At 41.3% G+C, this 25,392-nt stretch overlaps 1 protein-coding gene across 7 annotated transcripts; it reads right to left on the bottom strand.

Moving 5' to 3' along the window:
- Nucleotides 1-475: 475 nt before the first annotated feature.
- On the bottom strand, nucleotides 476-25,392 carry itgb2 (integrin, beta 2). Of its 7 annotated transcripts, none has more exons than XM_024388775.2 (18): nucleotides 25,292-25,392; nucleotides 25,045-25,189; nucleotides 24,549-24,930; nucleotides 14,529-14,577; nucleotides 14,321-14,430; nucleotides 8,773-8,977; nucleotides 7,417-7,587; nucleotides 6,898-7,139; nucleotides 5,690-5,848; nucleotides 5,400-5,495; nucleotides 5,146-5,235; nucleotides 4,267-4,401; nucleotides 3,782-3,975; nucleotides 3,231-3,463; nucleotides 2,822-3,041; nucleotides 2,316-2,527; nucleotides 1,744-1,910; nucleotides 476-1,422 (listed from the first exon to the last, which is right to left on the bottom strand). In XM_024388775.2, exons 4-18 carry the CDS (start codon nucleotides 14,572-14,574, stop codon nucleotides 1,357-1,359), a joined length of 2,346 nt encoding a protein of 781 aa, XP_024244543.2. In that variant the 5' UTR covers nucleotides 14,575-14,577; nucleotides 24,549-24,930; nucleotides 25,045-25,189; nucleotides 25,292-25,392; the 3' UTR covers nucleotides 476-1,356. The 7 variants fall into 7 exon arrangements, with proteins under 7 accessions (XP_024244543.2, XP_024244546.2, XP_024244541.2 ...); XM_024388778.2 differs by having other exon boundaries at nucleotides 14,532-14,577; XM_024388773.2 differs by lacking the exons at nucleotides 24,549-24,930; nucleotides 25,045-25,189; nucleotides 25,292-25,392 and adding an exon at nucleotides 22,324-22,421.

Below are 25,392 nucleotides of genomic sequence, written 5' to 3'. Positions count from 1 at the left end.
AAGTGCTTGGAAGGAGATAAAGAGAGCCTGCACCTCAGAGCTGCTACCCTCATTGACTGGCTGCCACTGATTGCTCCCCTCCTGTGCTGCATGGGCTGGCGGACTCTCAACTCCCCTTCCCAAGGCTTATGTAAGCCTGAGGTGTTGGGCGAATGGTTAGTTCAGCTCCATGGCTCTCCCTTTGTGAAAGTGCTCTGGACTGTTGCAGGCCCTCAAAGGAGGGGCTAGGACCCAACCTCAACACTCGTGAGTAGGAGACCTATCTCCCTAGTCCCCCCCCCACCCCCACAATAGGAAGATGAGAGATTTGTTTATAATATAAATTTGAATATTAACAATATAGAGAAAAGAAGGGAGAGAAGCACTGCTAGTGTACACAATAGTAGATATTTGTAGGTTATTAATAAAATGTGCTCTGTTGTTGTGATGACTGCAGAGTGCATCACATTCTTTTTCTTTGAATCATGAGCTGGAGTCCATCAAATCAAGAGAGTTTTATTTCATAATTCACTTGCTTCTTTATACAATATTTACTCATGATGAGGTACAGTCATGGTACATTGCAGATAACTACATAAAAGCTACAAAAATAATTGCTTAAAGGTCCAATGCAGCCATTTTATCTCGATATCAAATCATTTCTGAGTAACGTGATTGTTTTCATTTTAAAAATTGTACCAAAAAAAATCTTAGCAATGAGAAATTTCTCAAGCAATAATTTAGCGAGGACTGTCTGGGAGTGGTAATACTGAAAACTAGCTGTTATTTGGCAGAGAGGTTTGTTACTATTTCTTATTGGTCTATCAACTAATTTGCCGCCTAGCGATGTCACCAGGCACCAAAAATCCATCCCACCAAAACAGGCTGACATTTCAGGTGGTCTTTTCAAACAGCTCTTACACTAAAAGGGCATTATCATTATTTTTACAATTTCACAGTATTATTCCAACCTCAGTGTGGGAATATATACAAAACACTGGAGAATCACACTGACTGCATTGGGCCTTTAATAGGTTTCATGAAGTTGAACAATGTGTCCAACTTTTTACACAACAGTTTATAATCCCAAACAAAATAAAACCAGGCTTGCACAAAACTATTCAGTGCTTTTCTAAACAAATTCCTGCATTTAATCGAGCTAAAATGGAATTGACTCCAACTAGTCATAAGATCATGTAGCAACACTCCAGCAGTACAAGTTTCGAATCATTCTCTAAATGTTCAGACTCGGGACACACAAAAAGACAGACCAATGTATAAATTAAATGAACTAATCTACATAAATGCACATTAAAACAGAAACAATAAATGTATGCATTTGCATCCAACCGAATGTCTTGACTGACTTCTCTGAAGTTATTCTCCACTAAAGGTAGGGTTAGCCACGGTGGTGGTTGCCTCCTGGAATATTGGATTCTTATTCTGTTGAGAGGACAAAAGAGAAATTACAGAAGAGCCGTAATGTTTGGAACTCAGATGTCTGGAGAGATAGACACAGCATCATGTTTTTCCATAGCTGACGTTTTTGCCAGCCATACATTTAGGGCAACTGACATACAAGGTTAATAAAATCACAACGCTGGCGTGGATTTTTGACTTTGTACAATTACGTATCAAATCTCGCAAGAGTGTTTTATGAACGAGCCCCCCCCCCCAGGTTGTGTAGTGTAGACCACTGCCACTGCTGTGCAGTCCTGCCATCCACAAAGTGATGGATTTTATGTGCAAGCAAATGTCACTCACCTCTGACCACCTGGTTTTCTGCGCCTCATTCATAAACTTGCGGTACTCCTTCAGGTCTTGCAATGTGAAGAGGACTTTGATGAAGAGCAGGATCAGGATTCCGATGACAGTCACGCCTACGATGGAGCCTCCAATGATGGCATAGATGTTTGGCAACTTGGGACACTCTAACACGTTTAGGACGGACATAAACAAACGTCAGTTTAGGCAGTCCTGGAAGCTATCACAGGTTTATGTTTCTGCTGTGAAAACACTTGGTTACACTTTGTTTTGACGTCGTTCCCTCTAGCAGGTTAACATGCAATTAAGATGCGTCTAACCATGTTAAATCTAGCTTTCCCACATCAGCAAAGTTGCCACTTACCTGGGGGGAAAAAAATGTAACTGATAGTTTATGGAGTATATTTGCATGTAGGGGAAATTTCCTGGACCCAGATTAAGCTGACTAAAAAGATGACTGATGCCCTTCAAACAATATGGGCGGTCAATTAACCCCGGCACATATTTCTGTCTCTGTGGGCAATGAAGGTAACATGGGCATACTTTTCAGTTGCACAAGACATGTCTCTTACCTCTGGTCTTTAGTATTTGGGCGGTGTAGTTGTCCTCTCCGTCCAACTGTTTAATGGCAAAGAACACCCGGCAGCTCTCCACATCCCTCACATCACAAGGCTTACCAGGTGGCAACGTCTCCACCATCTTGAATTCACTAATACTCGTACAGGCCTGGGAGCAGTTCTTACTGAATGGGCCTGTCTGAAAGCCCAGACACTCAATGCATTTCCTGAAAACAGAAGAACAAGAGGTAAATAGTGAGAAACGTCATTGCTCAACATTTCCTCTCTTCTTTATTAACACATAAACGCATGCTTTGATTAAAAAACTCTTCGTTTTGAGTAAGATGGCAACACCCAGAAATGGTATTTTCTATTCTCCTAGTTATTCCTTTACGATTCATGGTAGCCATCGTTGTCCTATGGCTTTTAACGTGTACACAATGGCTCCAACAACATTACCCCAAGGGGCCAGTGAAAAAGGTGGTTATGTGAGTGGAAAAGGAGGGCCCAGGCCATTTTACCCCTTGGTTATACAGGTGGTTTGGCAGGCGGGACAGGTCAGACAGTAGGGCCGCTGGTAGCCCTCCATACACTTGCACTGGTTACACTTGCATGTGCCCCTGCCGCTGCACACACTCCCGCTTGGTGTGCGACACTGCTCGTCCGACTTCTTGCATTGGCAGGCGGTGCCCTCGTACCCGGGTTTGCATTCGCAATTTTTGCAACGGCATTTTCCGTTCCCTTCAACACAGAGAAGTGATCTTATGTCAGAGTATTGAATGTAGCTTAAATCAGAACGGAACTGTCATTAACAGAACGTGTTCTTTCTATTGTTATACACAAATGCACGCATATGTTTTCATCTATATTTCCTATGTTATCTATTCCCCCCCCAATTGATACAGTATTTTCCTATATATCAGACTCCACCTCCACACAGTTTGTTCTGGAACTTCTCGCAGCTCTCGTTTTCACACTCGCAATTCGTGCCGTAGTAGGTGCTGCCACCTGGTAAGGTGTAGCACTGGCAAATGCCACACACACAGTCCCCTCGTCCTTCACACTCCGTGCCGTTGTCCTTCCGGCACGCCGCTCTCAGAGAGCTCTCGTCCTTCTCCCCGATGGAGCACTCACACTTCTGGCCCACGAAGCCGGCTTTGCAACTACACAGAGTTGGGGAAAATAGCCAAATGTACAGATTGCTTGTGAATACTTTACATGTCCCTCCCCCCCTCCCACCGTGGTGCCTGTGTTTTGTCCCCCCTGAATAAAGAGAAAAAAATACAGTATAGAAAATAGATGAATCATATCAATCATGTTTCCCAGAAAGCCATTTGTTTTTCAGGTGACTCGATGCACGCAGAGCGGGAAGGAGGGTGAATCATGCATCACATATTGAATTCAATATTGACTAAATCAAAATAAGAATGATAATACTGTGCATGCTATTTTTTAAATATCCCGGCCAATGCCTGCCTTACCTGCACATGCCACAGTTGACTTGGCCCTTCCCGTTGCAGTACGGGGAATCGACCGTCACAGGGTCGTTACACTCACACTTGCAGAGAGTCGACAAGCTCACCTTCAGCTTGTCCTTCATACCCAACGGACCAATCAGGAAAGAAATTTCACTCTGCATACATTCATCCGCTGTCACTGTTACATTGAAAGACACCTGAGAGGAATTCAAGAGAGGATTTAAAAAAAATAATTTTAGTCTGTTTGGATAATGTTTGTTGCTATGTATCATGTAACTAAATGTATTCCTATAAAGTATAACATTTCACTAATTAGCCATTATATTAATTATGTTTATAATTCTTTTAGATGCATATACATGTTTACAAGTAATTAAATACGAATTTAATGAATTTTTTGTCAACAGTCTATTAATGCTTATTCATGAAAGTTAAGTGTTACCATATTATTTTTGGTATGGGATAGTCTGTTGCTGCTGAGCTCTTACCATCTGTCCCACTCCCACATTGTTACACACTCCTTTGTCCCCTGAGGGTCCCCCTTCAGGACAGAGTGGAGTGTAAGTGACTCTCACGTTGTCAGGGAGAGCATCATGAGTCACCGTCACTTTGGAGGAGAGCCTCTGTGTCAGAGACACAAAACAGTCTTAGAGCTGACACCAACGCTACATCACCATAAAAAAACAACCCAAGAAAATCCAAACTGACACTTTATTCCTAGAGATACTAGAGTTTCTAGTTTATGATGAACTCCAGCAGGGTTGTAAAAGTACTTAAGTAAAAATGGTGTAAAGTACTTAAATAAAAAATACTTTAAATGTAAAACTTAAGTAGTTTGAGGGTATATGTACTTTTTTTACTCCACTTACATTCCTAAAGAAAATATGCACTTTTTACTCCTATACATTTTCCCTGACACCAAAAAGTACTTGTTACATTTCAAATGCTCAGGCAGGACAGAATTATGGTCCAATTCATGTACCTATAAATATCACACTAAACACAATTACTGAGTTTGTCAATTAAGAGTGTTGGCGTGTGCCCCTGTCTGGTTTGCTTAATATGAGGAATTTGATGTGTGGCATTTACTTGAACTTTTACTCAAGTATGACTATGAATTACTTTTCCCACTGTGCTTATGTACATTTAAAACCAGACTAGAATTTTACTGGGTGACTTACCTGAATAGAAAATGACTCGATGAAAAGTATCTTTACTTTTACTCAAGTATGACAAAATAGTACTTTTTCCACCACTTAACTCAAGTAAAGTTTCACACATAATTACAATATGATTTCTTGGAGTTCAGTTTTTTTTGTTTGTTTGTGACTTGTTAAGTTAATAACAAAAGATTATAAATGTCTTACGTTGTAGGCATTTTTGATCAGTTCAACGACATTATGGGAGTCAGCGGACAACACTCCCACCTCAGACTTGGGGATCATTTTACTGAGTTCCTGGAATAAAGGTGCTGATTATGTCACAGGATTAATAAGTGCCTGCATTAGATATGTTGAAGTGTGTCAAAAATATTGGTGCCGAAACCCAGGGCCTTTAGACAACATTCAAATGAATAACAGAAAGACAGAGGAAAAATAAAAGAAAGAAAGAGTCCACTTACCCTGTATACCTTCTCCATGTTCTTCGTCACAGCAAAGATTGGCTGAATGTTGTTCTTCTCTAACTGATTAGCCACTTGACCAACAGATGGGTAGTCCTACATGCAGAGACACTTAACTAGTACAACCTCAACAATGCAATTGTTTAGGGACAAATGGGCTGGAATGCAGGCTTCTAAAGTCATGCTGTTCCATTCACTACATATTTCTCATAATCTCTTATGGTATGTTTCATATAGTTTTGTTGAGGACCAATGATACTGATCGGAGTGCGCCGCATGTCATCACATACCATTTCATTGCTCTTGCTGTACAGGTTATTGTCCATGTAACATCTCTCATCATTGGGCTCCAGTATGCCAGCCAGCTTGCCATCCCCTGCCATGTGGAAGCCATCGTCGGTGGTCAGGACGATAAGCCGAGTGCTGCTATTCCTCCAGCCAATCCTTTCCTGTGGAAAACAATTTGGGGCTTCATGTAAAATGAATGACAAAGAGGTGAAAAAGTATTCATCATACATTGTTAGGGGTCTGAGTTTCTCTTTCAAGTGCTACACTAGCAGTACCCTTTTTTTTTACTGCATCCTATCGTATTGTGTAAAAATACAGAAATACCTTATATTTCATCATTCTGCTCCATTTCATTGAATTATGAAAATTGTTGAAATAACAATAGGCCGACTACATCTCCGTGTGAATTTTGTGTTGCAGAAGTGGACTATTTCCCCGTTTGTCTATATAGGGCTACCTATCTACTGTACTTGCCAAGTACCTCAACTCCTCCACAGAGTTGAGCGCAGACTATAGTTTTTGTAGCTCAGTTGGTAGAGCATGTAATGCCAGGATTGTGAGTTTGATTCCCGGGACCACCCATACATCAAATGTATGACAGCATGACTAAGTCGCTTTGGATAAAAGCGTCTGATAGATAAACTACTACCACCACCACCACCACTACTACTACTGTACTACTTCTACATTGAAATGAACCTCTGACTCCTAGTCTCTACAAGTCTTTTTTCATTAGGTGAAGTCAATACTTTTTAATAAAACATTAATCAAATACAACCACCGACTGTTTCCTTATTACTGTTGCTCGAAGATGGCAACTCAGCGCGAATGCGCATGTGCCAATTGGATCTCAATCAGGAAACAGTCGGTGGGTGTATTTGACTAACGTTTTATTGAAAAGTATTGATTCAACTAATGAAGACATGCAACAACAGAGGACAAACATGGGTACACAGTAAGTGTTTAAGAATGAACATTTTTTAAGTATTGAAGCGTAGCGAGACAGAGGTTCATTTAATAAACTATAGTCTGCACTCAACTCCATGGAGGAGTTGATGTACAGTACTTGGCAACTTATGTACTTATCTATGATACACAATGCTGCTTCGACAACAGGCTAACCAAAAATGTCACTGATGTTCAACGTCAGTATGTTTACAGAATGTTGAGTCAACATATTTTTTGCCCTGTGGGATTAGACTACTCTTACCCCACAGACTGCAGCCTGCATGATGGCGTCCAGCGTCCCTTCAGGGGAGTCTAAGTTCCCAGAGATCCGCTGCTTGTTGACCTCGCTCTCAAACTCAGCTTTGTTTCCCGTCATGCTAAGAACATGTCTGTAGCCAAAAGCAGGTTGGCAGTACATCTCTGTTTCGGCGCATGGCTTATTCAGCTTCTCTGGGTTGGTGTTGGTGAACGGCAGGACAGTCTTGTCTACAAAAGAGCCAAAACCTAGAGCAAAAGATAATGGTTATAGAAATGAGATTCATGGACACCCATGGACATACATTGATTTTGAGTAGGAATTGGAGCTGAGATAGACCTGGATTCAAATACTATTTGAAATCATTTGAAATACTTTAGCTGTGCTGTTGGAATGGAACTAATAGAAAAGTCTCAAAAGTGCCAGCCCTGCTGCCTACGTGGAACCCAAGGCAAACTGAAGCTAATGACAATAAAATAATCAAATAGTATTTGAACAATTTTATCTGATCTGAGATGGTGTCACCGATTTGTCCTTTTTTTGTGATGCCTTGCAGAGCGTTAAACAGTTTGTTTCCCAGAGTCTTGATGCTCCTCAAATCATCCTCCATGGAGTAGGAGAGATCCATCAGGTAGTAGAGATCAACAGGATAGCCCTCCACTCTCTGAAAGTCCAGCGTGAATGTATGAGGCAGTCCTGAAAAAAGCAACATCAAGGTGAAAACTGAAATGCCCAAGAGAAAAGTAAAAAGTTAATGAAAATATGTATTACTGTCATAAAAACATACACTGCAAGGATAACAGTAATGATGAAATTGAGGATGTTTATTTTCCATTTTAAGATCCTTTTATCGTGATTACATTTGACTACTTTGAATCTGTTACAGCCATAGAGTTGGATAGAGAGGTTAAAGCTTAAAGCTTAAAGGTTGGTGATTTACTGCCACCTATAGTTAGGAAATGTTCGCTGATGAGTTTAGTTAATTGGCTGATCCCTGGTGCTGACCTGAATGAAATTCTGTTATCCTCATTTAACCCATAAAAAGTTCAACCCAGTTGACTAATTGGTGGAAAAGAATGCTCTGCCCATGCTAAAACATGTGTGGTTTTAGCCATTTTCAGAACATGGTGGTAGTGATGGGAAACTGAGGCTTTCTGAAGGCTTTGGTGCTTTCACCAAATTGTGCCGAAAAATGGTTAATTACTCTGAGCTTCATTATCTGTTCACAATGCAATGGTCAGCAATAAATAGCAGCGTGTGATTGTCTTATCTTTCTCCATTCTTTTCCTCAAATCTACATGGTTCAGAGGAAAGTCATTGGCTTTGTTTGCCTCTCGTCAGTTGGAATACCAGATTTGCATCTTACATTATCCTTCACAACTTACATCATGCTTAAGACAGAAGTTTAAACTATACTAAATAAAACAAAGTATTTGAACAGTGCAGAAAGTGTGGTTTCACATAAAACAATTTTCAAAATAGTGTGTCTTAAATGGGATCATATTCTCACTTTCCTGAATGTTACATAGTTACCTACTCTACCTGCTAACCTTTAGTACAAAACCCAAACTATATTTGTAAGTATGGGTTCCAGTAGAGGTTGGTGTTAAAAAGCAGCTTGAAATCCAAGAAAGCACCAGAACCATGGCGAAATCAGTGGGATCTCGCATTTTACAACACACGGTTTGAAAAAGCACGTGATCAAACGAATCTTCAGACGTCATGATTTACTTCTGATAAAGTGATACACGTATCTGCAGACTGCTTTGAAGTTAGCTGCTTCGCAATTTCGACCCATGCCTCAGATATCCGGTATCAAACGTCATATCACTACATGGTGGCCATTTTACAACCCAGTTTGGCCATTTTGAGAACCCCCACCTGGTCTGAGCTTCAGATTGACCTCCTGAGGACGGAGCTGGATGGGTTCCCCCTTGTCCAATGCAGTGTTGGACAGGGAGATGTTCTTAGAAGAAGAAAAGTAATTCTTGGGAGATATGATGTCTTCTTCCATGCAGCCCCTTTCTATGAGCTGAGCCCAGGTGTCACAGCGAGCTGCCTCCTGCTCCCCTGGTTTGATGAAGTTCTGGGAATGGAACAAACTGGCTTCAATTAATAAAGTACTGTGATGGAGTAGCTACAGATTTGCAGCGGGATAATGTGATTCTCCATCAGCCGTTTACAAGGTAATTCTCACAAAACTGTCCATAAAACCAAACAATTCTCAAGTGTATTTTTTCAAGAAATGTCCTCTTGAATGACTGAGATGAGCATCTGTACTTATCTATTTCATAATTATTATTATGTTTTTTAATGAGACCTTATACATTTTACCAACATTTTCACAAAATGCCAATTACCGAAGCAGTTTTAGATGTCCAAAAAAGTAAAACAAATCCATATTTTTATGATAAAAAAATAAATAAATGCTCCCCCAATGAAAAGGCCTGATAAACATAACACTAAAAATAAAAATATTTCAAATTAAATTATACAATTATGATCAAATTAAATCAGACTTTTGCCCAAATTGGGCTATTTTGGTAATGAGAAGGCCACGTGGGGTAAAGGGGGTGTTTGAGAATAAGAACATAATTCTGAAGACATATACAGTGCATTCGGTAAGTATTCAGACCCCTTGACTTTTTCCATCATTTTTACGTTACAGTCTTATTCTAAAACTGATTTAAAAAAAAAATCCTGATTAATCTACACACAATACCCCATAATGACAAAGCGAAAACTGGTTTTTAGAAATCTAGAAAAAATAAAAACAGATACCTTTTTTAAATAAGTATTCAGACCCTTTGCTATGAGACTCGAAATTGAGCTCAGGTGCATCCTGTTTCCATTGATCATCTTTGAGATGTTTCTACAACTTGATTGGAGTCCACCTGTGGTCAATTCAATTGATTAGACATCATTTAGAAAGGCACACACCTATATATGGTCCCACAGTTGAAAGTGCATATCAGAGAAAAAACCAAGCCATGAGGTCGAAGGAATTGTCCATAGAGCTCCGAGACAGGATTGTGTCGAGGCACAGATCTGGGGAAGGGTACTAAAGAATGTCTGCAGCATTGAAGGTCCCCAAGAACACAGTGGTAAAACTGAGCAATAGGGAGAGAAGGGCCTTGGTCAGGGAGGTGACCAAGAACCCTATGGTCACTCTGACAGAGCTCCAGAGTTCCTCTGTGGAGATGGGTGAACCTTCCAGAAGGACAACCATCTCTGCAGCACTTCACCAATCAGGCCTTTATGATAGAGTGGCCAGACGGAAGACACTCCTCATTAAAAGGCACATGACAGCCCCCTTGGACTTTGCCAAAAGGCACCTAAAGGACTCTGACCATGAGAAACAAGATTCTATGGTTTGATGAAACCAAGATTGAACTCTTTGGCCTGAATGCCAAGTGTCACGTCTGGAGAAAACCTGGCACCATCCATACAGTGAAGCATGGTGGTGGCAGCATCATGCTGTGAGGATGTTTTTCAGTGGCAGGGACTGGCAGACTAGTCAGGATCGAGGAAAAGTTGAACGGAGCAAAGTACAGAGAGATCCTTTATGAAAACCTGCTCAGAGCGCTCAAGACTGAGGCGAAGGTTCACCTTCCAACAGCACAATGACCCTAAGCACACAGCCAAGACCACGCAGGAGTGACTTCGGGACAAGTATCTGAATGTCCTTGAGTGGCCCAGCCAGAGCCCGGACTTGAACCCAAACATTTCTAACATTTCTGGAGAGACGTGAAAATAGCTGTGCAGCGAAGCTCCCCATCCAACCTGACAGAGCTTGAGAGGATCTGCAGAGAAGAATGGGAGAAACTCCCCAAATACAGGTATGCCAAGCTTGTAGTGTCATACCCAAGAAGACTCGAGGCTGTAATTGCTGCCAAAGGTGCTTCAACAAAGTACTAAGTAAAGAGTCTGAATATTTATGTAAATTTAATATTTCAGTTTTTTATTTTGAAATACATTTGCAAAAATGTCTAAACCTCATTATGGGGTATTGTGTGTAGATTGATGAGAAAAAACAAATACATTTTACAATAAGGATGTAATGTAACAAAATGTGCGAAATCTGAATACTGAATACTTTCTGAGTGCATTGTAAGCAAATTAACTTAACTTGTGCTCATCTAAGGACTACTCTTCTACATTATGCATCATGGGTGAATAAAACTATTCAAAAACTGATTGGAGTTTTAACAGGAACTTCAAAAATTGTTACGGTATATAAGACATGTCCACAGACACTGTTTGTACACAATAAATATATTAGTTCAATGTAAACATTTTTTAATGATTTATGGACAAGCCACAGCAACGTTTTGTGTTTTATTCAAATTAGTTTAAAAAACAATTTTTTTTCAAAAAAAACTTTTTTGAAATAAAACATTTTAAAACTCTTTTTAGGACAATCACCCTACAGCATAGGCGATACTATCTTCATTCGTGATTCGGCCAAACATGTATCTTCTAAAATGTTGGTGATTCATTTGAATTTAGAAAATTCTCCGTTATTAAAAGAGAGAATGTTTTGCTCCATGAAGTAATCCAACTATGTGCATGCCGTCATCTTGTCTATTTCAAATCTTCTCTTATTGATTAATACAGGTGGGTCCACCCTGAAGTGCCGCTTGTCATGATTTGAAATAGACAAGATTGTGGCACACACATTAATGTATTACTTCATGGAGCTTAAAACATATTTTAATAATGTCGCAATTTCAACTACCTGCAACTTGACACAGACATTTTAGAATATACATGTTTGGCCGATTTGAGAACAAAGATAGTATCGCCAAGTTAAGGCTGATCGAAAATTCTCTGTCTACGCCAAACAGAAGCAATCCTGTAATGGCAAATGGAGAATCACATTAGCCAGTTACAAATCTGCAGCTAGTGATGGAGTTGCTCTGTAATCCACTCTGAATTTGTAGTAAAATGTGTTGGAATGAATTTTAAATTAGTAGGACCCCTAGTTAAGACCATCTCTCTCGATTGGTTTCAAGAGGTCTGACTGTCTGTGGATAGTCCTCTACAAATGATCTGAATATCAAACTATATCCAGCAACTCAAAATTAGTTATTTTTTTGTCGCTGTAGTTGTTTACAAACAATGCCGCAGTTGACAATTAAATTGAGTTTGTGCTTAGTTGAACATTTAGATCTAAGGGACTATTATTCAAATTAGGTATAACCAAGAAATGGAAATACAAATGGGCCTTCACATGTATATTTTAGTACTGCAGTTAGCACACCCACCAACATGCTGTGGTTTAGCACCTTCATGCATATTCTCAGCTCTGTTTGCAGTGTTGTAAAGGACTATTTAAGTATTTTAGGGTAACTTTTACTTCACTACATTCTTAAAGAAAGTAATGTACTTTTTACTCCATACTTTTTCAATGACACCCAAAAGTACTCGTTACATTTTGAATGTTTAGCAGGACAGGAAATGGTTCAATTCACACACTTATCAAGAGAACATCCCTGGTCTTCCCTACTGCCTCTGATCTGGCGGAATCACTAAACACAAATTCTTTGTTTGTAAATGATGTCTGAGTGTTGGAGTGTGCCACTGGCTATCTGTAAATTTTAAAAAACAAGAACATTGTGCCTTCTGATTTGCTTAATATAAGGAATTTCTAGTTATTTGTACATTTGCTTTTGATACGCAAGTATATTTTAGCAATTACATTTACTTTTGATATTGAAGTATATTTAAAACCCAATTTGACCTTTTCTCAAGTATGACAATTGAGTACTTTTTCCACCACTGGAAATCAATCACACATAGATACAGTTGAAGTCGGAAGATTACATACACTTATGTCGGAGTCATTAAAACACATTTTTCAACCACTCCACAAATTTCTTGTTAATAAACTATAGTTTTGGCAAGTTGGTTAGGACACCTACTTTGTGCATGGTACAAGTCATTTTCCAACAATTGTTTACAGACAGATTATTTAATTAATCACAATTCCATTGGGTCAGAAGTTTACATACACTAAGTTGACTGTGCCTTTAAACAGCTTGAAAAATTCCAGAAAATGATGTCATGGCTTTAGAAGCTTCTGATAGGCTAATTGACATAATTTGAGTCAATTGGAGGTGTACCTGTGGATGTATTTCAAGTCCTACCTTCAAACTTTGCTTGACATCATGAGAAAATCAAAAGAAAACAGCCAAGACCTCAGAAAAAAAATTGTAAACCTCCACAAGTCTGGTTCATTCTTGGGAGCAATTTCCAAATGCCTTAAGGTACCACTTTCACCTGTACAAACAATAGTACGCAAGTATAAACACCGTGGGACCATGCAGCCGTCATACTGCTCAGGAAGGAGACTCGTTCCTTTTCTTAGAGATGAATGTACTTTGGTGTGAAAAGTGCAAATCAATTACAGAACAACAGCAAAGGACCTTGTGAAGATGCTGGACGAAACAGGTACAAAAGTATCTATATCCACAGTAAAACGAGTCCTATATCGACATAATCTGAAAGGCCAATCAGCAAGGAAGAAGCCACTGCTTCTTAATCTGCCATAAAGAATAAGGTTTGCAACTGCACATGGGGACAAAGATCGTACTTTTTGGAGAAATGTCCTCTGGTCTGATGAAACAAAAATATAACTGTTTGGCCATAATGACCATCGTTACGTTTAGAGGAAAAGGGGGAAGCTTGCAAACCGAAGAAAATCATCCCAACCGTGAAGCACAGGGGTGGCAGCATCATGTTGTGGGGGTGCTTTGCTGCAGGAGGGACTGGTGCACTTCACAAAATAGATGGCTTCATGAGGGAGGAAAATTGTGGCTATACTGAAGCAACATCTCAAGACATCAGTCAGGAAGTTAAAGCTTGGTCGCAAATGGATCTTCCACAAGGGCATTGACCCCAAGCATACATCCAAAGTTGTGGCAAAATGGCTTAAGGACAACAAAGTCAATGTATTGGAGTGGCCATCACAAAGCCCTGACCTCAATCCTACAGAAAATGTGTGGGCAGAACTGAAAAAGCGTGTGCGAGCAAGGAGGCCTACAAACCTGACTCAGTTACACCTGCTCTGTCAGGAGGAATGGGCCAAAATTCACCCAACTTATTGTGGGAAGCTTGCGAAGGCTACCCAAAACGTTTGACCAAAGTTAAACAATTTAAAGGCAATGCTATCAAATACTAATTGAGTGTATGTAAACCTCTGATCCACTGGGAATGTGATGAAAGAAATAAAAGCTGAAATAAATAATTCTCTCTAGTATTATTCTGACATTTCACATTCTTAAAATAAAGTGGTGATCCTAACTGACCTAAGACAGGGAATTTTTACGAGGATTAAATGTCAGGAATTCTGAAAAACTGAGTTTAAATGTATTTGGCTATGGTGTATGTAAACATCAGACTTCTTACTGTATATAGCTCTCCTCACCAGTTGTTTGCACCACGTGCAGTACGCTCCTGATTTGATGCAGTCACTGCAGGAGTTGATCACTGTTTTGGAACATAATTTCACCTCCTCAGAGAGCACTAGGGGAATGGCTGACACACACACACACACACACACAGGATGACTCATTATAATTGTGAGTATTTAAAAAAAATCAAGAGGTGATTTTGCTGAATTTTTAAAAACGTACCACCTCTGCCCATCAGCAGGAGCAGGAGAGACACACACGGATACATTTCCTGGTGACAGAAAGAGGGAACAGCCATTTGTCACTCCATCAATCATGACCAAATGTCAAAGACTATTACAGTCATCTATATTTACCATTCAAGCACCAGTAAAAGTGCACTGTAGATAAACACACACTGTAAGAGCTGTACACTGTAAGAGCTCCTATACTATTAGAATATGATGCACACACGGCCACTGTCCAATATTCTGAGCAATATCAACTACTGTCTCCGAGGGTCAATATTTAGTGGCCACACCTTGAATGAGTAGGTGTGTCCAAACGTTGGACTGGTACTGCGTGCATATACAGCCTTTGGAAAGTCTCCAGACCCCTTGATTTTTTTCACGTCATTACGTAACAGCCTTATTCTAAAATTGATTAAATATAAGAAAAATTCTCAGCAATGTACACACAATATTCCATAACGATAAAGTCAAAACAGATTTTTAGAATTTTACAAGGTGTGTCCAAACGGAGAATATATATATGGGGGCTTGGAAATGAGGCAGACAAATATACTGTAGATGGAAGCCACAATCCATCAATATTAAAGCAGATCTATCCACCCCTCCACCCCACCAACAGTATCCACCCCTCCACCCCACCAACCCCATCCAACAGTATCGGCAGAATGAATACACCCCTGATCACCAGCACAGAGTTCAAGCTGTAATATGTAACTGTTTGGGTGACCCAACAAAATTCATATAGAAATGTGAGTTATAGATCTGTCCTTGAAAGCAAGTTTAAGAAGCAATAGATCTGTTTTATGTGCGCTATATCTACGCTTCCCTTTTCCAAGTTTCGCTTATGCGTCTTCTACTATCGGTTTTGTACGCCAGCTTTAAACAGCTGAAAATACAATATTTTTGTTTATGAAAAATACATTTCACAGCGGTTTACATGGTACAATGATTACACTACACTTTTTCGTTTTGTCACAAACTGAAATTAGGATAACTATTAGATTTTCAGCAACCAGGAAATGGCGGAGCGTTTTCTGCGTAGTGCATCTTTCACTTTCATAGCAGCCACATTACAAACAGCATCGTCAGAATGCTTGTTGTATAATTCCTTCTCACATCTACATGCTCTCCTCCTCTCATGTTTTTCCTTTCGCTTCAGTGCCCAACACAACAGCTGTCTGTAACCAGGCAAAAAAAAACTCAAAACTTTTTAATACCACAACCGCCTCATGCAGCCCCTACAGCGGTGTCATCATACTAGCTAACGCCATTGTCAATAGCTACTAGAACTAACCTGTTATTAAATCCGCTACAGTGTACAGCATTGCAGTTTAGCAGTAACACCGGCGGGCCTGGGTGGCAATAAATTAATAAAACCGAAAGCTTACCTTGACTTGGACTTGAATGTGGAAAAATTGACGGGGTCTGTATACTTTCCAAATGCACTATATTTAGTTGTTATTATTTGTCATTTAGTTATATTTATTTAGTTTTATCTAAAAATGATCACTTTTTATGTTTCACTATATATTTCGGTAGTCCTCCCATTCCTCCACTGAGGAGCTGTAATGGGTTTCTTCTTCCTCCGAGGAGTAGCAAGGATCAGTGTGCAGCGTGATAAGTGTCCATAATGATATATTTAATAAATCAACAGAACAAAAGTACAAACAACCGAAACAGTCCCGTATGGGGAAAACACTAACACAGGATACAACCACCCACAAAACACAATAGAAAACAGGCTACCTAAATATGGCTCCCAATCAGAGACAACGACTGACACCTGCCTCTGATTGAGAACCATACTAGGCCAAACACATAGAAATAACAGAACAAAACATAGAAAAACAACACAGAATGCCCACCCAAACTCACGCCCTGACCAACTAAAATAAAGACATAAAAAAGGAACTAAGGTCAGAACGTGACAGTACCCCCCCTCCCCAAAGGTGTGGACTCCGGCCGCAAAACCTGAACCTATAGGGGATGGTCTGGGTGGGCATTTACCACGGTGGCTCTGGAGTGGGACGTGGACCCCACTCCACCATAGTCTCGGCCCACTTATGTGGCACCTCGCCAACGACCCCGGATTGAAGACCCTAATAAAGGGCACCTCTGGACTGAGGGGCTGCGGCTCTGGCAGCGCTGGACAGGAGGGAGACTCTGGCAGCGCTGGACAGGAGGGAGCACCTGTAGGGAGGAGACGGAGAGACAGCCTGGTGCGGGGGGCTGCCACTGGAGGCCTGGTGCGTGGAGGAGGCACAGGCTCGTGCACCGAGCCTGCACAACCCTACCTGGCTGAATACTTCCCGTAGCCAGGCCAGTGTGGCGAGGTGGAATAGACCGCACTGGGCTGTGCTGGCGAACCAGGGACACCATTCGTAGGGGTGGTGCCATGTACCCCGGACAGAGGAGACGCACTGGAGACCAGATGCAAGGAGCCGGCTTCATGGCACCTGGCTCGATGCCCACTCTAGCCCGGCCGATACGAGGCGCTGCAATGTAACGCACCGGGCTATGCCTGCGCACCGGGGACACCGTGCGCCTCACGGCATAACACTGTGCCTGCCCGGTCCACCTCTCTCTACGGTAAGCATGGGGAGTTGGCTCATGGGGAGTTGGCCCCCCTAATACATTTTTGGGGCTGCCTCTCGTCCCAGCCGCGCTGCCGTGCAGCCTCCTCATACCACCGCCGCTCAGCTTTAGCTGCCTCCAGCTCTGCCTTGGGGCGGCGATATTCCCCAGCCTGTGCCCAGGGTCACTTGCCTTCCAAAATCTCCTCCCATGTCCATGAGTCTTGAGATTTCTGCTGCCCATTACCACGCTGCTTGGTCCTTTTTTGGTGGGTGGTTCTGTAACGGGTTTCTTCTTCCTTCTTCAGACCAATGTGCAGCGTGGTAAGTGTCCATAATGATATATTTAATAAATCAACAGAACACTGACCAAAAGTACAAACAAGCGAAACAGTCCCGTATGGTGAAAACACTAACACAGGATACAACCACCCACAAAACACAATAGAAAACAGGCTACCTAAATATGGCTCCCAATCAGAGACAACGACTGACACCTGCCTCTGATTGAGAACCATACTAGGCCAAACACATAGAAATATAACAACAGAACAAAACATAAAAAACAACATAGAATGCCCACCCCAACTCACGCCCTGACCAACTAAAATAAAGACAGAAAAAAGGAACTAAAGTCAGAACGTGACAGGAGCCTCCCCTGCTGAAGACAAAGCCACTAATATGAACAGAGAGTAAAACTCAGTGGGTTTTGTCCAACATGTCTCTGGACCCACTCACTGTCACAGTCATACGCTGGACCTAGTTTTGTCCCATGGAATAAATGTGGTGGATCTTAATGTTTTTCCTCATAATCCTGGACTATCGGACCACCATTTTATTACGTTTGCAATTGCAACAAATAATCTGCTCAGACCCCAACCAAGGAACATCAAAAGTCGTGCTATAAATTCACAGACAACACAAAGATTCCTTGATGCCCTTCCAGACTCCCTCTGCCTACCCAAGGACGCCAGAGGACAAAAATCAGTTAACCACCTAACTGAGGATCTCAATTTAACCTTGCGCAATACCCTAGATGCAGTTGCACCCCTAAAAACTAAAAAAAAATTCTCATAAGAAACTAGCTCCCTGGTACACAGAAAATACCCGAGCTCTGAAGCAAGCTTCCAGAAAATTGGAACGGAAATGGCGCCACACCAAACTGGAAGTCTTCCGACTAGCTTGGAAAGACAGTACCGTGCAGTACCGAAGAGCCCTTACTGCTGCTCGATCATCCTATTTTTCTAACTTAATTGAGGAAAATAAGAACAATCCGAAATTCCTTTTTGATACTGTCGCAAAGCTAACTAAAAAGCAGCATTCCCCAAGAGAGGATGACTTTCACTTTAGCAGTGATAAATTCATGAACTTCTTTGAGGAAAAGATTATGATTATTAGAAAGCAAATTACGGACTCTTCTTTAAACCTGCGTATTCCTCCAAACCTCAGTTGTCCTGAGTCTGCACAACTCTGCCAGGACCTAGGATCAAGAGAGACGCTCAAGTGTTTTAGTACTATATCTCTTGACACAATGATGAAAATAATCATGGCCTCTAAACCTTCAAGCTGCATACTGGACCCTATTCCAACTAAACTACTGAAAGAGCTGCTTCCTGTGCTTGGCCCTCCTATGTTGAACATAATAAACGGCTCTCTATCCACTGGATGTGTACCAAACTCACTAAAAGTGGCAGTAATAAAGCCTCTCTTGAAAAAGCCAAACCTTGACCCAGAAAATATAAAAAACTATCGGCCTATATCGAATCTTCCATTCCTCTCAAAATTTTTAGAGAAGGCTGTTGCTCAGCAACTCACTGCCTTCCTGAAGACAAACAATGTATACGAAATGCTTCAGTCTGGTTTTAGACCCCATCATAGCACTGAGACGGCACTTGTGAAGGTGGTAAATGACATTTTAATGGCATCGGACCGAGGCTCTGCATCTGTCCTCGTGCTCCTAGACCTTAGTGCCGCTTTTGATACCATCGATCACCACATTCTTTTGGAGAGATTGGAAACCCAAATTGGTCTACACGGACAAGTTCTGGCCTGGTTTAGATCTTATCTGTCGGAAAGATATCAGTTTGTCTCTGTGAATGGTTTGTCCTCTGACAAATCAACTGTAAATTTCGGTGTTCCTCAAGGTTCCGTTTTAGGACCACTATTGTTCTCACTATATATTTTACCTCTTGGGGATGTTATTCGAAAACATAATGTAAACTTTCACTGCTATGCGGATGACACACAGCTGTACATTTCAATGAAACATGGTGAAGCCCCAAAATTGCCCTCGCTAGAAGCATGTGTTTCAGACATAAGGAAGTGGATGGCTGCAAACTTTCTACTATTAAACTCGGACAAAACAGAGATGCTTGTTCTAGGTCCCAAGAAACAAAGAGATATTCTGTTGAATCTGACAATTAATCTTAATGGTTGTACAGTCGTCTCAAATAAAACTGTGAAGGACCTCGGCGTTACTCTGGACCCTGATCTCTCTTTTGAAGAACATATCAAGACCATTTCAAGGACATCTTTTTTCCATCTACGTAACATTGCAAAAATCAGAAACTTTCTGTCCAAAAATGATGCAGAAAAATTAATCCATGCTTTTGTCACTTCTAGGTTAGACTACTGCAATGCTCTATTTTCCGGCTACCCGGATAAAGCACTAAATAAACTTCAGTTAGTGCTAAATACGGCTGCTAGAATCCTGACTAGAACCAAAACATTTGATCATATTACTCCAGTGCTAGCCTCTCTACACTGGCTTCCTGTCAAAGCAAGGGCTGATTTCAAGGTTTTACTGCTAACCTACAAAGCATTACATGGGCTTGCTCCTACCTATCTCTCTGATTTGGTCCTGCCGTACATACCTACACGTACGCTACGGTCACAAGACGCAGGCCTCCTAATTGTCCCTAGAATTTCTAAGCAAACAGCTGGAGGCAGGGCTTTCTCCTATAGAGCTCCATTTTTATGGAACGGTCTGCCTACCCATGTCAGAGACGCAAACTCGGTCTCAACCTTTAAGTCTTTACTGAAGACTCATCTCTTCAGTGGGTCATATGATTGAGTGTAGTCTGGCCCAGGAGTGGGAAGGTGAACGGAAAGGCTCTGGAGCAACGAACCGCCCTTGCTGCCTCTGCCTGGCCGGTTCCCCTCTTTCCACTGGGATTCTCTGCCTCTAACCCTATTACAGGGGCTGGGTCACTGGCTTACTGGGGCTCTCTCATGCCGTCCCTGGAGGGGGTGCGTCACCTGAGTGGGTTGATTCACTGTTGTGGTCATCCTGTCTGGGTTGGCGCCCCCCTTGGGTTGTGCCGTGGCGGAGATCTTTGTGGGCTATACTCAGCCTTGTCTCAGGATGGTAAGTTGGTGGTTGAAGATATCCCTCTAGTGGTGTGGGGGCTGTGCTTTGGCAAAGTGGGTGGGGTTATATCCTTCCTGTTTGGCCCTGTCCGGGGTGACCTCGGATGGGGCCACAGTGTCTCCTGACCCCTCCTGTCTCAGCCTCCAGTATTTATGCTGCAGTAGTTTATGTGTCGGGGGCTGGGGTCAGTTTGTTATATCTGGAGTACTTCTCCTGTCCTATTCGGTGTCCTGTGTGAATCTAAGTGTGCGTTCTCTAATTCTCTCCTTCTCTCTTTCTTTCTCTCTCTCGGAGGACCTGAGCCCTAGGACCTGAGCTCCAGGACTACCTGACATGATGACTCCTTGCTGTCCCCAGTCCACCTGGCCATGCTGCTGTTCCAGTTTCAACTGACCTGAGCCCTAGGACCATGCCCCAGGACTACCTGACATGATGACTCCTTGCTGTCCCCAGTCCACCTGGCCATGCTGCTGCTCCAGTTTCAACTTCCACCTGACTGTGCTGCTGCTCCAGTTTCAACTGTTCTGCCTTATTATTATTCGACCATGCTGGTCATTTATGAACATTTGAACATCTTGGCCATGTTCTGTTATAATCTCCACCCGGCACAGCCAGAAGAGGACTGGCCACCCCACATAGCCTGGTTCCTCTCTAGGTTTCTTCCTAGGTTTTGGCCTTTCTAGGGAGTTTTTCCTAGCCACCGTGCTTCTACACCTGCATTGCTTGCTGTTTGGGGTTTTAGGCTGGGTTTCTGTACAGCACTTTGAGATATCAGCTGATGTACGAAGGGCTATATAAATAAATTTGATTTGATTTGATTTGATTTGATTTAAAAGAGATAAAATTATCTTTCAAAAGCATAGCTGTTGTTAAATTAAATGTCCTCTATTGCCAGTATTTAAATGATTCATTACCATTATTTATCCATGCGGGTATCTAAGAACACATTTTGTTAAAAATGTTACCGCCCAGCGAGGTATAGCTAACAGGTTGTGAATTGGAAGACAATCAGTCATTCAGTACATATGAGTCTACAAAGTTATGGGGCTGAATTCCTGGACATTGAGAGTACTCTTCATTCAGGAATAGGTTTAATCTGGGTCTGGGAAATTGTCCCAAACTCTTGTGAAATATCTCACTTCTTAAATAGTTGGCTAGAAGTACTTAAGCAATTCACTCCTCTTAGGCATGAGCGGTCTCCCTTTTTTGCCTTACTATCATTTAGGAAAAGGTGAGAAATCTGCCACAAATATGAGTAAACTAAATTAGTTAATATTAGAAACATTAAATGCTCCACTGTCGGCTATGGATAAACCAATAAAAGCCTGATAAAACAGGCAATGAACTTTCATTTGTGATACTTTTGAATAGTTGCTGTCATTTATTTTCGTTGAGTCTGTTTAGCTTCTTTACTTGGTCATTAGAATTACAATGTTAGTTCTTCTTATTTATTTATATTTTTAAATGTATTTATAAATCAACCAAATTATCTCAGGGTACAGTTACACATTGGTGCTAGCTTCACATTCTAGGCCTATGCTGTGGTAGTATATGGAATAATCATATGGTATACTATATGCCTCAAGTGTAATGGAGACTTATTTTATGCAAATCCTTACAGGCTGATAAATATAAATCCTGAACCTAAATCCTTGATCTCCTATGGCACAATGTTACATTATTATTAGTCTACATTAAAACATGAATCACAATTCTCTTCTCCTAAAGATAGAAAGTCCCAATTGTTAAATTTAGTAATAAAACAGTAAATCCTAGTAATCCTAGTAAAAAAAATGTATCAACAAAATATACACTTTAAATATAGCCGTATGGACGCTACTCACAAGAGTCATTGTGCTGCAGCTCCTATGTAACCCTCAACTCACTGTCATGGGTGTGCTCTCTATGTGGTTGACTGACTGCTTGAGATGAACATCACAGTTATTTTGTAAAAAGCATACAGCCTCATTACAGGAAGTATATGGAAGGAAACAGATAGGGATATGACAGTACCAGTATGGCCCAAAATAAATCCATGCCAAAAATGTAAACACGAAGAGATTGATGTTGAAGCAGCCAATTCTGAGTGTGTGAATAATGCAAAAAATTTGATTTTAATCCAGAAAGAGGACTGTTTCCAAATCATTTACGGGACAACAAAAATATTTTCATCCCAAAGTCATCTGTTTGACCTCCCGCAGCATGAAAGATGCCGACCAACCCTCTAGTGCACAGTCAGTACACAACATCATGTCTTAGCAGGATCAGATGGTGATAGGGGTCCCAGCAGGGTCAGACAGCCAGGGAAGACCAGTCTACAGAGCTCAGGTGAATTTTGCAGTATATTAATATCTGTGAATTATATAAATGTCCATATTGAATATATGGGTAGACCTACAGTAGCTACAGGACAGCAGCGTCAGCTTAAAGCTACAGTCTGGGATCTGGAAATAATTTCATTTATTGAACCATTGATTCTAATATTGGATAATGCCTCATTTTAGGAGAATCAGATTGGGACAGGGTTCTCAGCAGGGTCAGGCAGCCAGAGAATACTATTCTGTGACGGAGCTGAGGGGAATTTTTCAGATGCAAGACTTTATTCTCTCTGTGCAGCAAACACTGGACAAGCCAGATGCTATTTTAAAGCAGTCTGACACACCTCCAAAGTTGATTTCCAAACTGTATCAAGGGTTGATAGAGGCTTTTCCCGATGACACAATTCTAAAGAAATCACAGACAGTGTCACCAGCAAAGCAGGGTAGCCTAGTGGTTAGAGTGTTGGACTAGTAACCAAAAGGTTACAAGTTTGAATCCCTGAGCTGACAAGGTACAAATCTGTCATTCTACCCCTGAACATGCAGTTAACCCACTGTTCCTAAGCTGTCATTGAAAATAAGAATTTGTTCTTAACTGACTTGCCTAGTAAAATAAAGGTCAAATTTAAATAAATAAAGCACCCTCACACCTCCTCCTCCATGCTTCACGGTGGGATTCACACACCTAATCTGCGTCTCACGAAGACTACATGATTCCATCTGTGTTATTTCATAGTATTATTTATTCACCATTATTATGCAATGTATACAAATAGTAAAAGTAAAGAACAACCCTTGAGTTGAGTAGGTGTTTCCAAACTTTTGACTGGTCCTGTAAGAATTCAGACCCTTTGCTATGAGAAATTGAGCTCAGGTACATCCTGTTTCCATTGATCATCCTTGAGATGTTTCTTCAACTTTATTGGAGTCAATTGATTGGACATGATTTGGAAAGGCACACACCTATCTATATATAAGGTCCCACAGTTGACTTTGCATGTCAGAGCAAAAACCAAGCCATGAGGTCGAAGAAATTGTCTGTAGCCTATTTGAAGGTCAGTTGGTAATATAATAAGCTATAGGCTAATACGTTGTTCCCTGTTACAAATGGTAACAGGAACCCTGCGCTGCCTAAATAGTGCAATACTGTATCAGCCCCCTCAAAATGCCCTAATTCTTCATGACACCCCTAATGCAGGTCCACTGATGTCGGAATTTGCCTACATATTCAATCTAAGTATTTGCTTTTCAAAATGCAATATTCCCATCATTTTTGATGATTGTTTTCTCATTACTCACAAGAAAATCACAAGGTCTACTAAGTTGGACCAATCCTAGGACCAATCCACTGCTCATAACTAGTAGATACGCTCACTGCTCATAACCTATATCAATCAGCATTGGTACAGGTGCCTTTCTTAGTAGGCTATAGTTTGTGAACTGTGTATTGAACAGACATCCATTCATTTTGGCAAAACAACTATCAAATCATATGCTGTGACATTGCAAGGGGCATCAGTGGCTGCATCAACTTTTTGTTATGTCAAAATAATTAATTCATACTATGTAATCGATTGAAACACACACACACACACACACACACACACACACACACACACACACACACACACACACACACACACACACACACACACACACACACACACACACACACACACACACACACACACACACACACAGACTTGTTAGTGCTTAATGCATTTATTTATGAAGACCTTTACTTCACTTACTTATTTAAGAAGCTGATGATGTCGCCATAGTCTACGACCGGAAGAAACTGGAGGAGAGGAGGTGAGGAGAGGAAACATGGCAACAAATGAACTGAAATAAGACATTGCTTCTCCACTAGCGCATCATCAGGCAAATTATATTTCTCTGGATGGGTTCAGAAGGTGAGGGGTCAGGGGTCAACGTCAGGAGACCAGGCTGCTCCCGAGGGAGCAGAGGCAGGGTTGGTGAATGATTTCAGAAAGCATAGCAGTTGTCATCTGAGCTCTCAGCAATAGGACCAGCTTTTGCTAGGTGTTCCTGGTGTTTCCTTGGTCTTGTGTCAGTTCACTCAATCTTCTCTTCAGGAGGCAGAGAAGGCCATTCCTCCCTCCACTGCATTACCTAAAAGTAATAAGTAAAGCGCAAAATTATTGACAATTCCACTACACCGTGCGGAGGGTATTTGTAAAGCAAGACAAAATGTTCAGTCCAAAAATAGTATAAGCCTTAACTTACTCTGATCTTGCAGCTGTAGGCACAGTGCCTCCAGAGTTCCCGGCTGCTCTTTGTAGGCTCCCCCAGTGCCTCTTCACCTCCTGCAGTCTGTTCACCAACATCAGTCTGTCGAAGATTGCCTTTTTGATGGCGAGATGGCGGTTGCCTGTGAGATGTAAAACTCTGAGGTACAGTATTTAACAGAGCAACAGCAATGAGAAGGTAAATATGTAATCACAATAGATACCTTCTGCAATCATATACTTACTGGTGCCAAGTCTCTCCCATGGCCCCACAATGTTGTTAGTACTGAGCAGCTCACCCACTGAGCAGCTCTGCCTGCTGTCAAGGCTGCCTTGTGCTCAACAA

The sequence above is a fragment of the Oncorhynchus tshawytscha genome, linkage group LG26 (assembly GCF_018296145.1).
Source record: "Oncorhynchus tshawytscha isolate Ot180627B linkage group LG26, Otsh_v2.0, whole genome shotgun sequence".
Taxonomy (NCBI): domain Eukaryota; kingdom Metazoa; phylum Chordata; class Actinopteri; order Salmoniformes; family Salmonidae; genus Oncorhynchus; species Oncorhynchus tshawytscha.
This window is presented reverse-complemented; position numbering and strand designations above follow the sequence as displayed.

Coding starts and splice junctions, on each gene's coding strand:
- itgb2 (XM_024388773.2), bottom strand. Junction 5,849..6,897: donor TGCAGGCTGCAGTCTGTGGG/GTAAGAGTAGTC, acceptor TGTTTTCCACAG/GAAAGGATTGGCTGGAGGAA. Junction 5,496..5,689: donor ACAGCAAGAGCAATGAAATG/GTATGTGATGAC, acceptor CTCTGCATGTAG/GACTACCCATCTGTTGGTCA.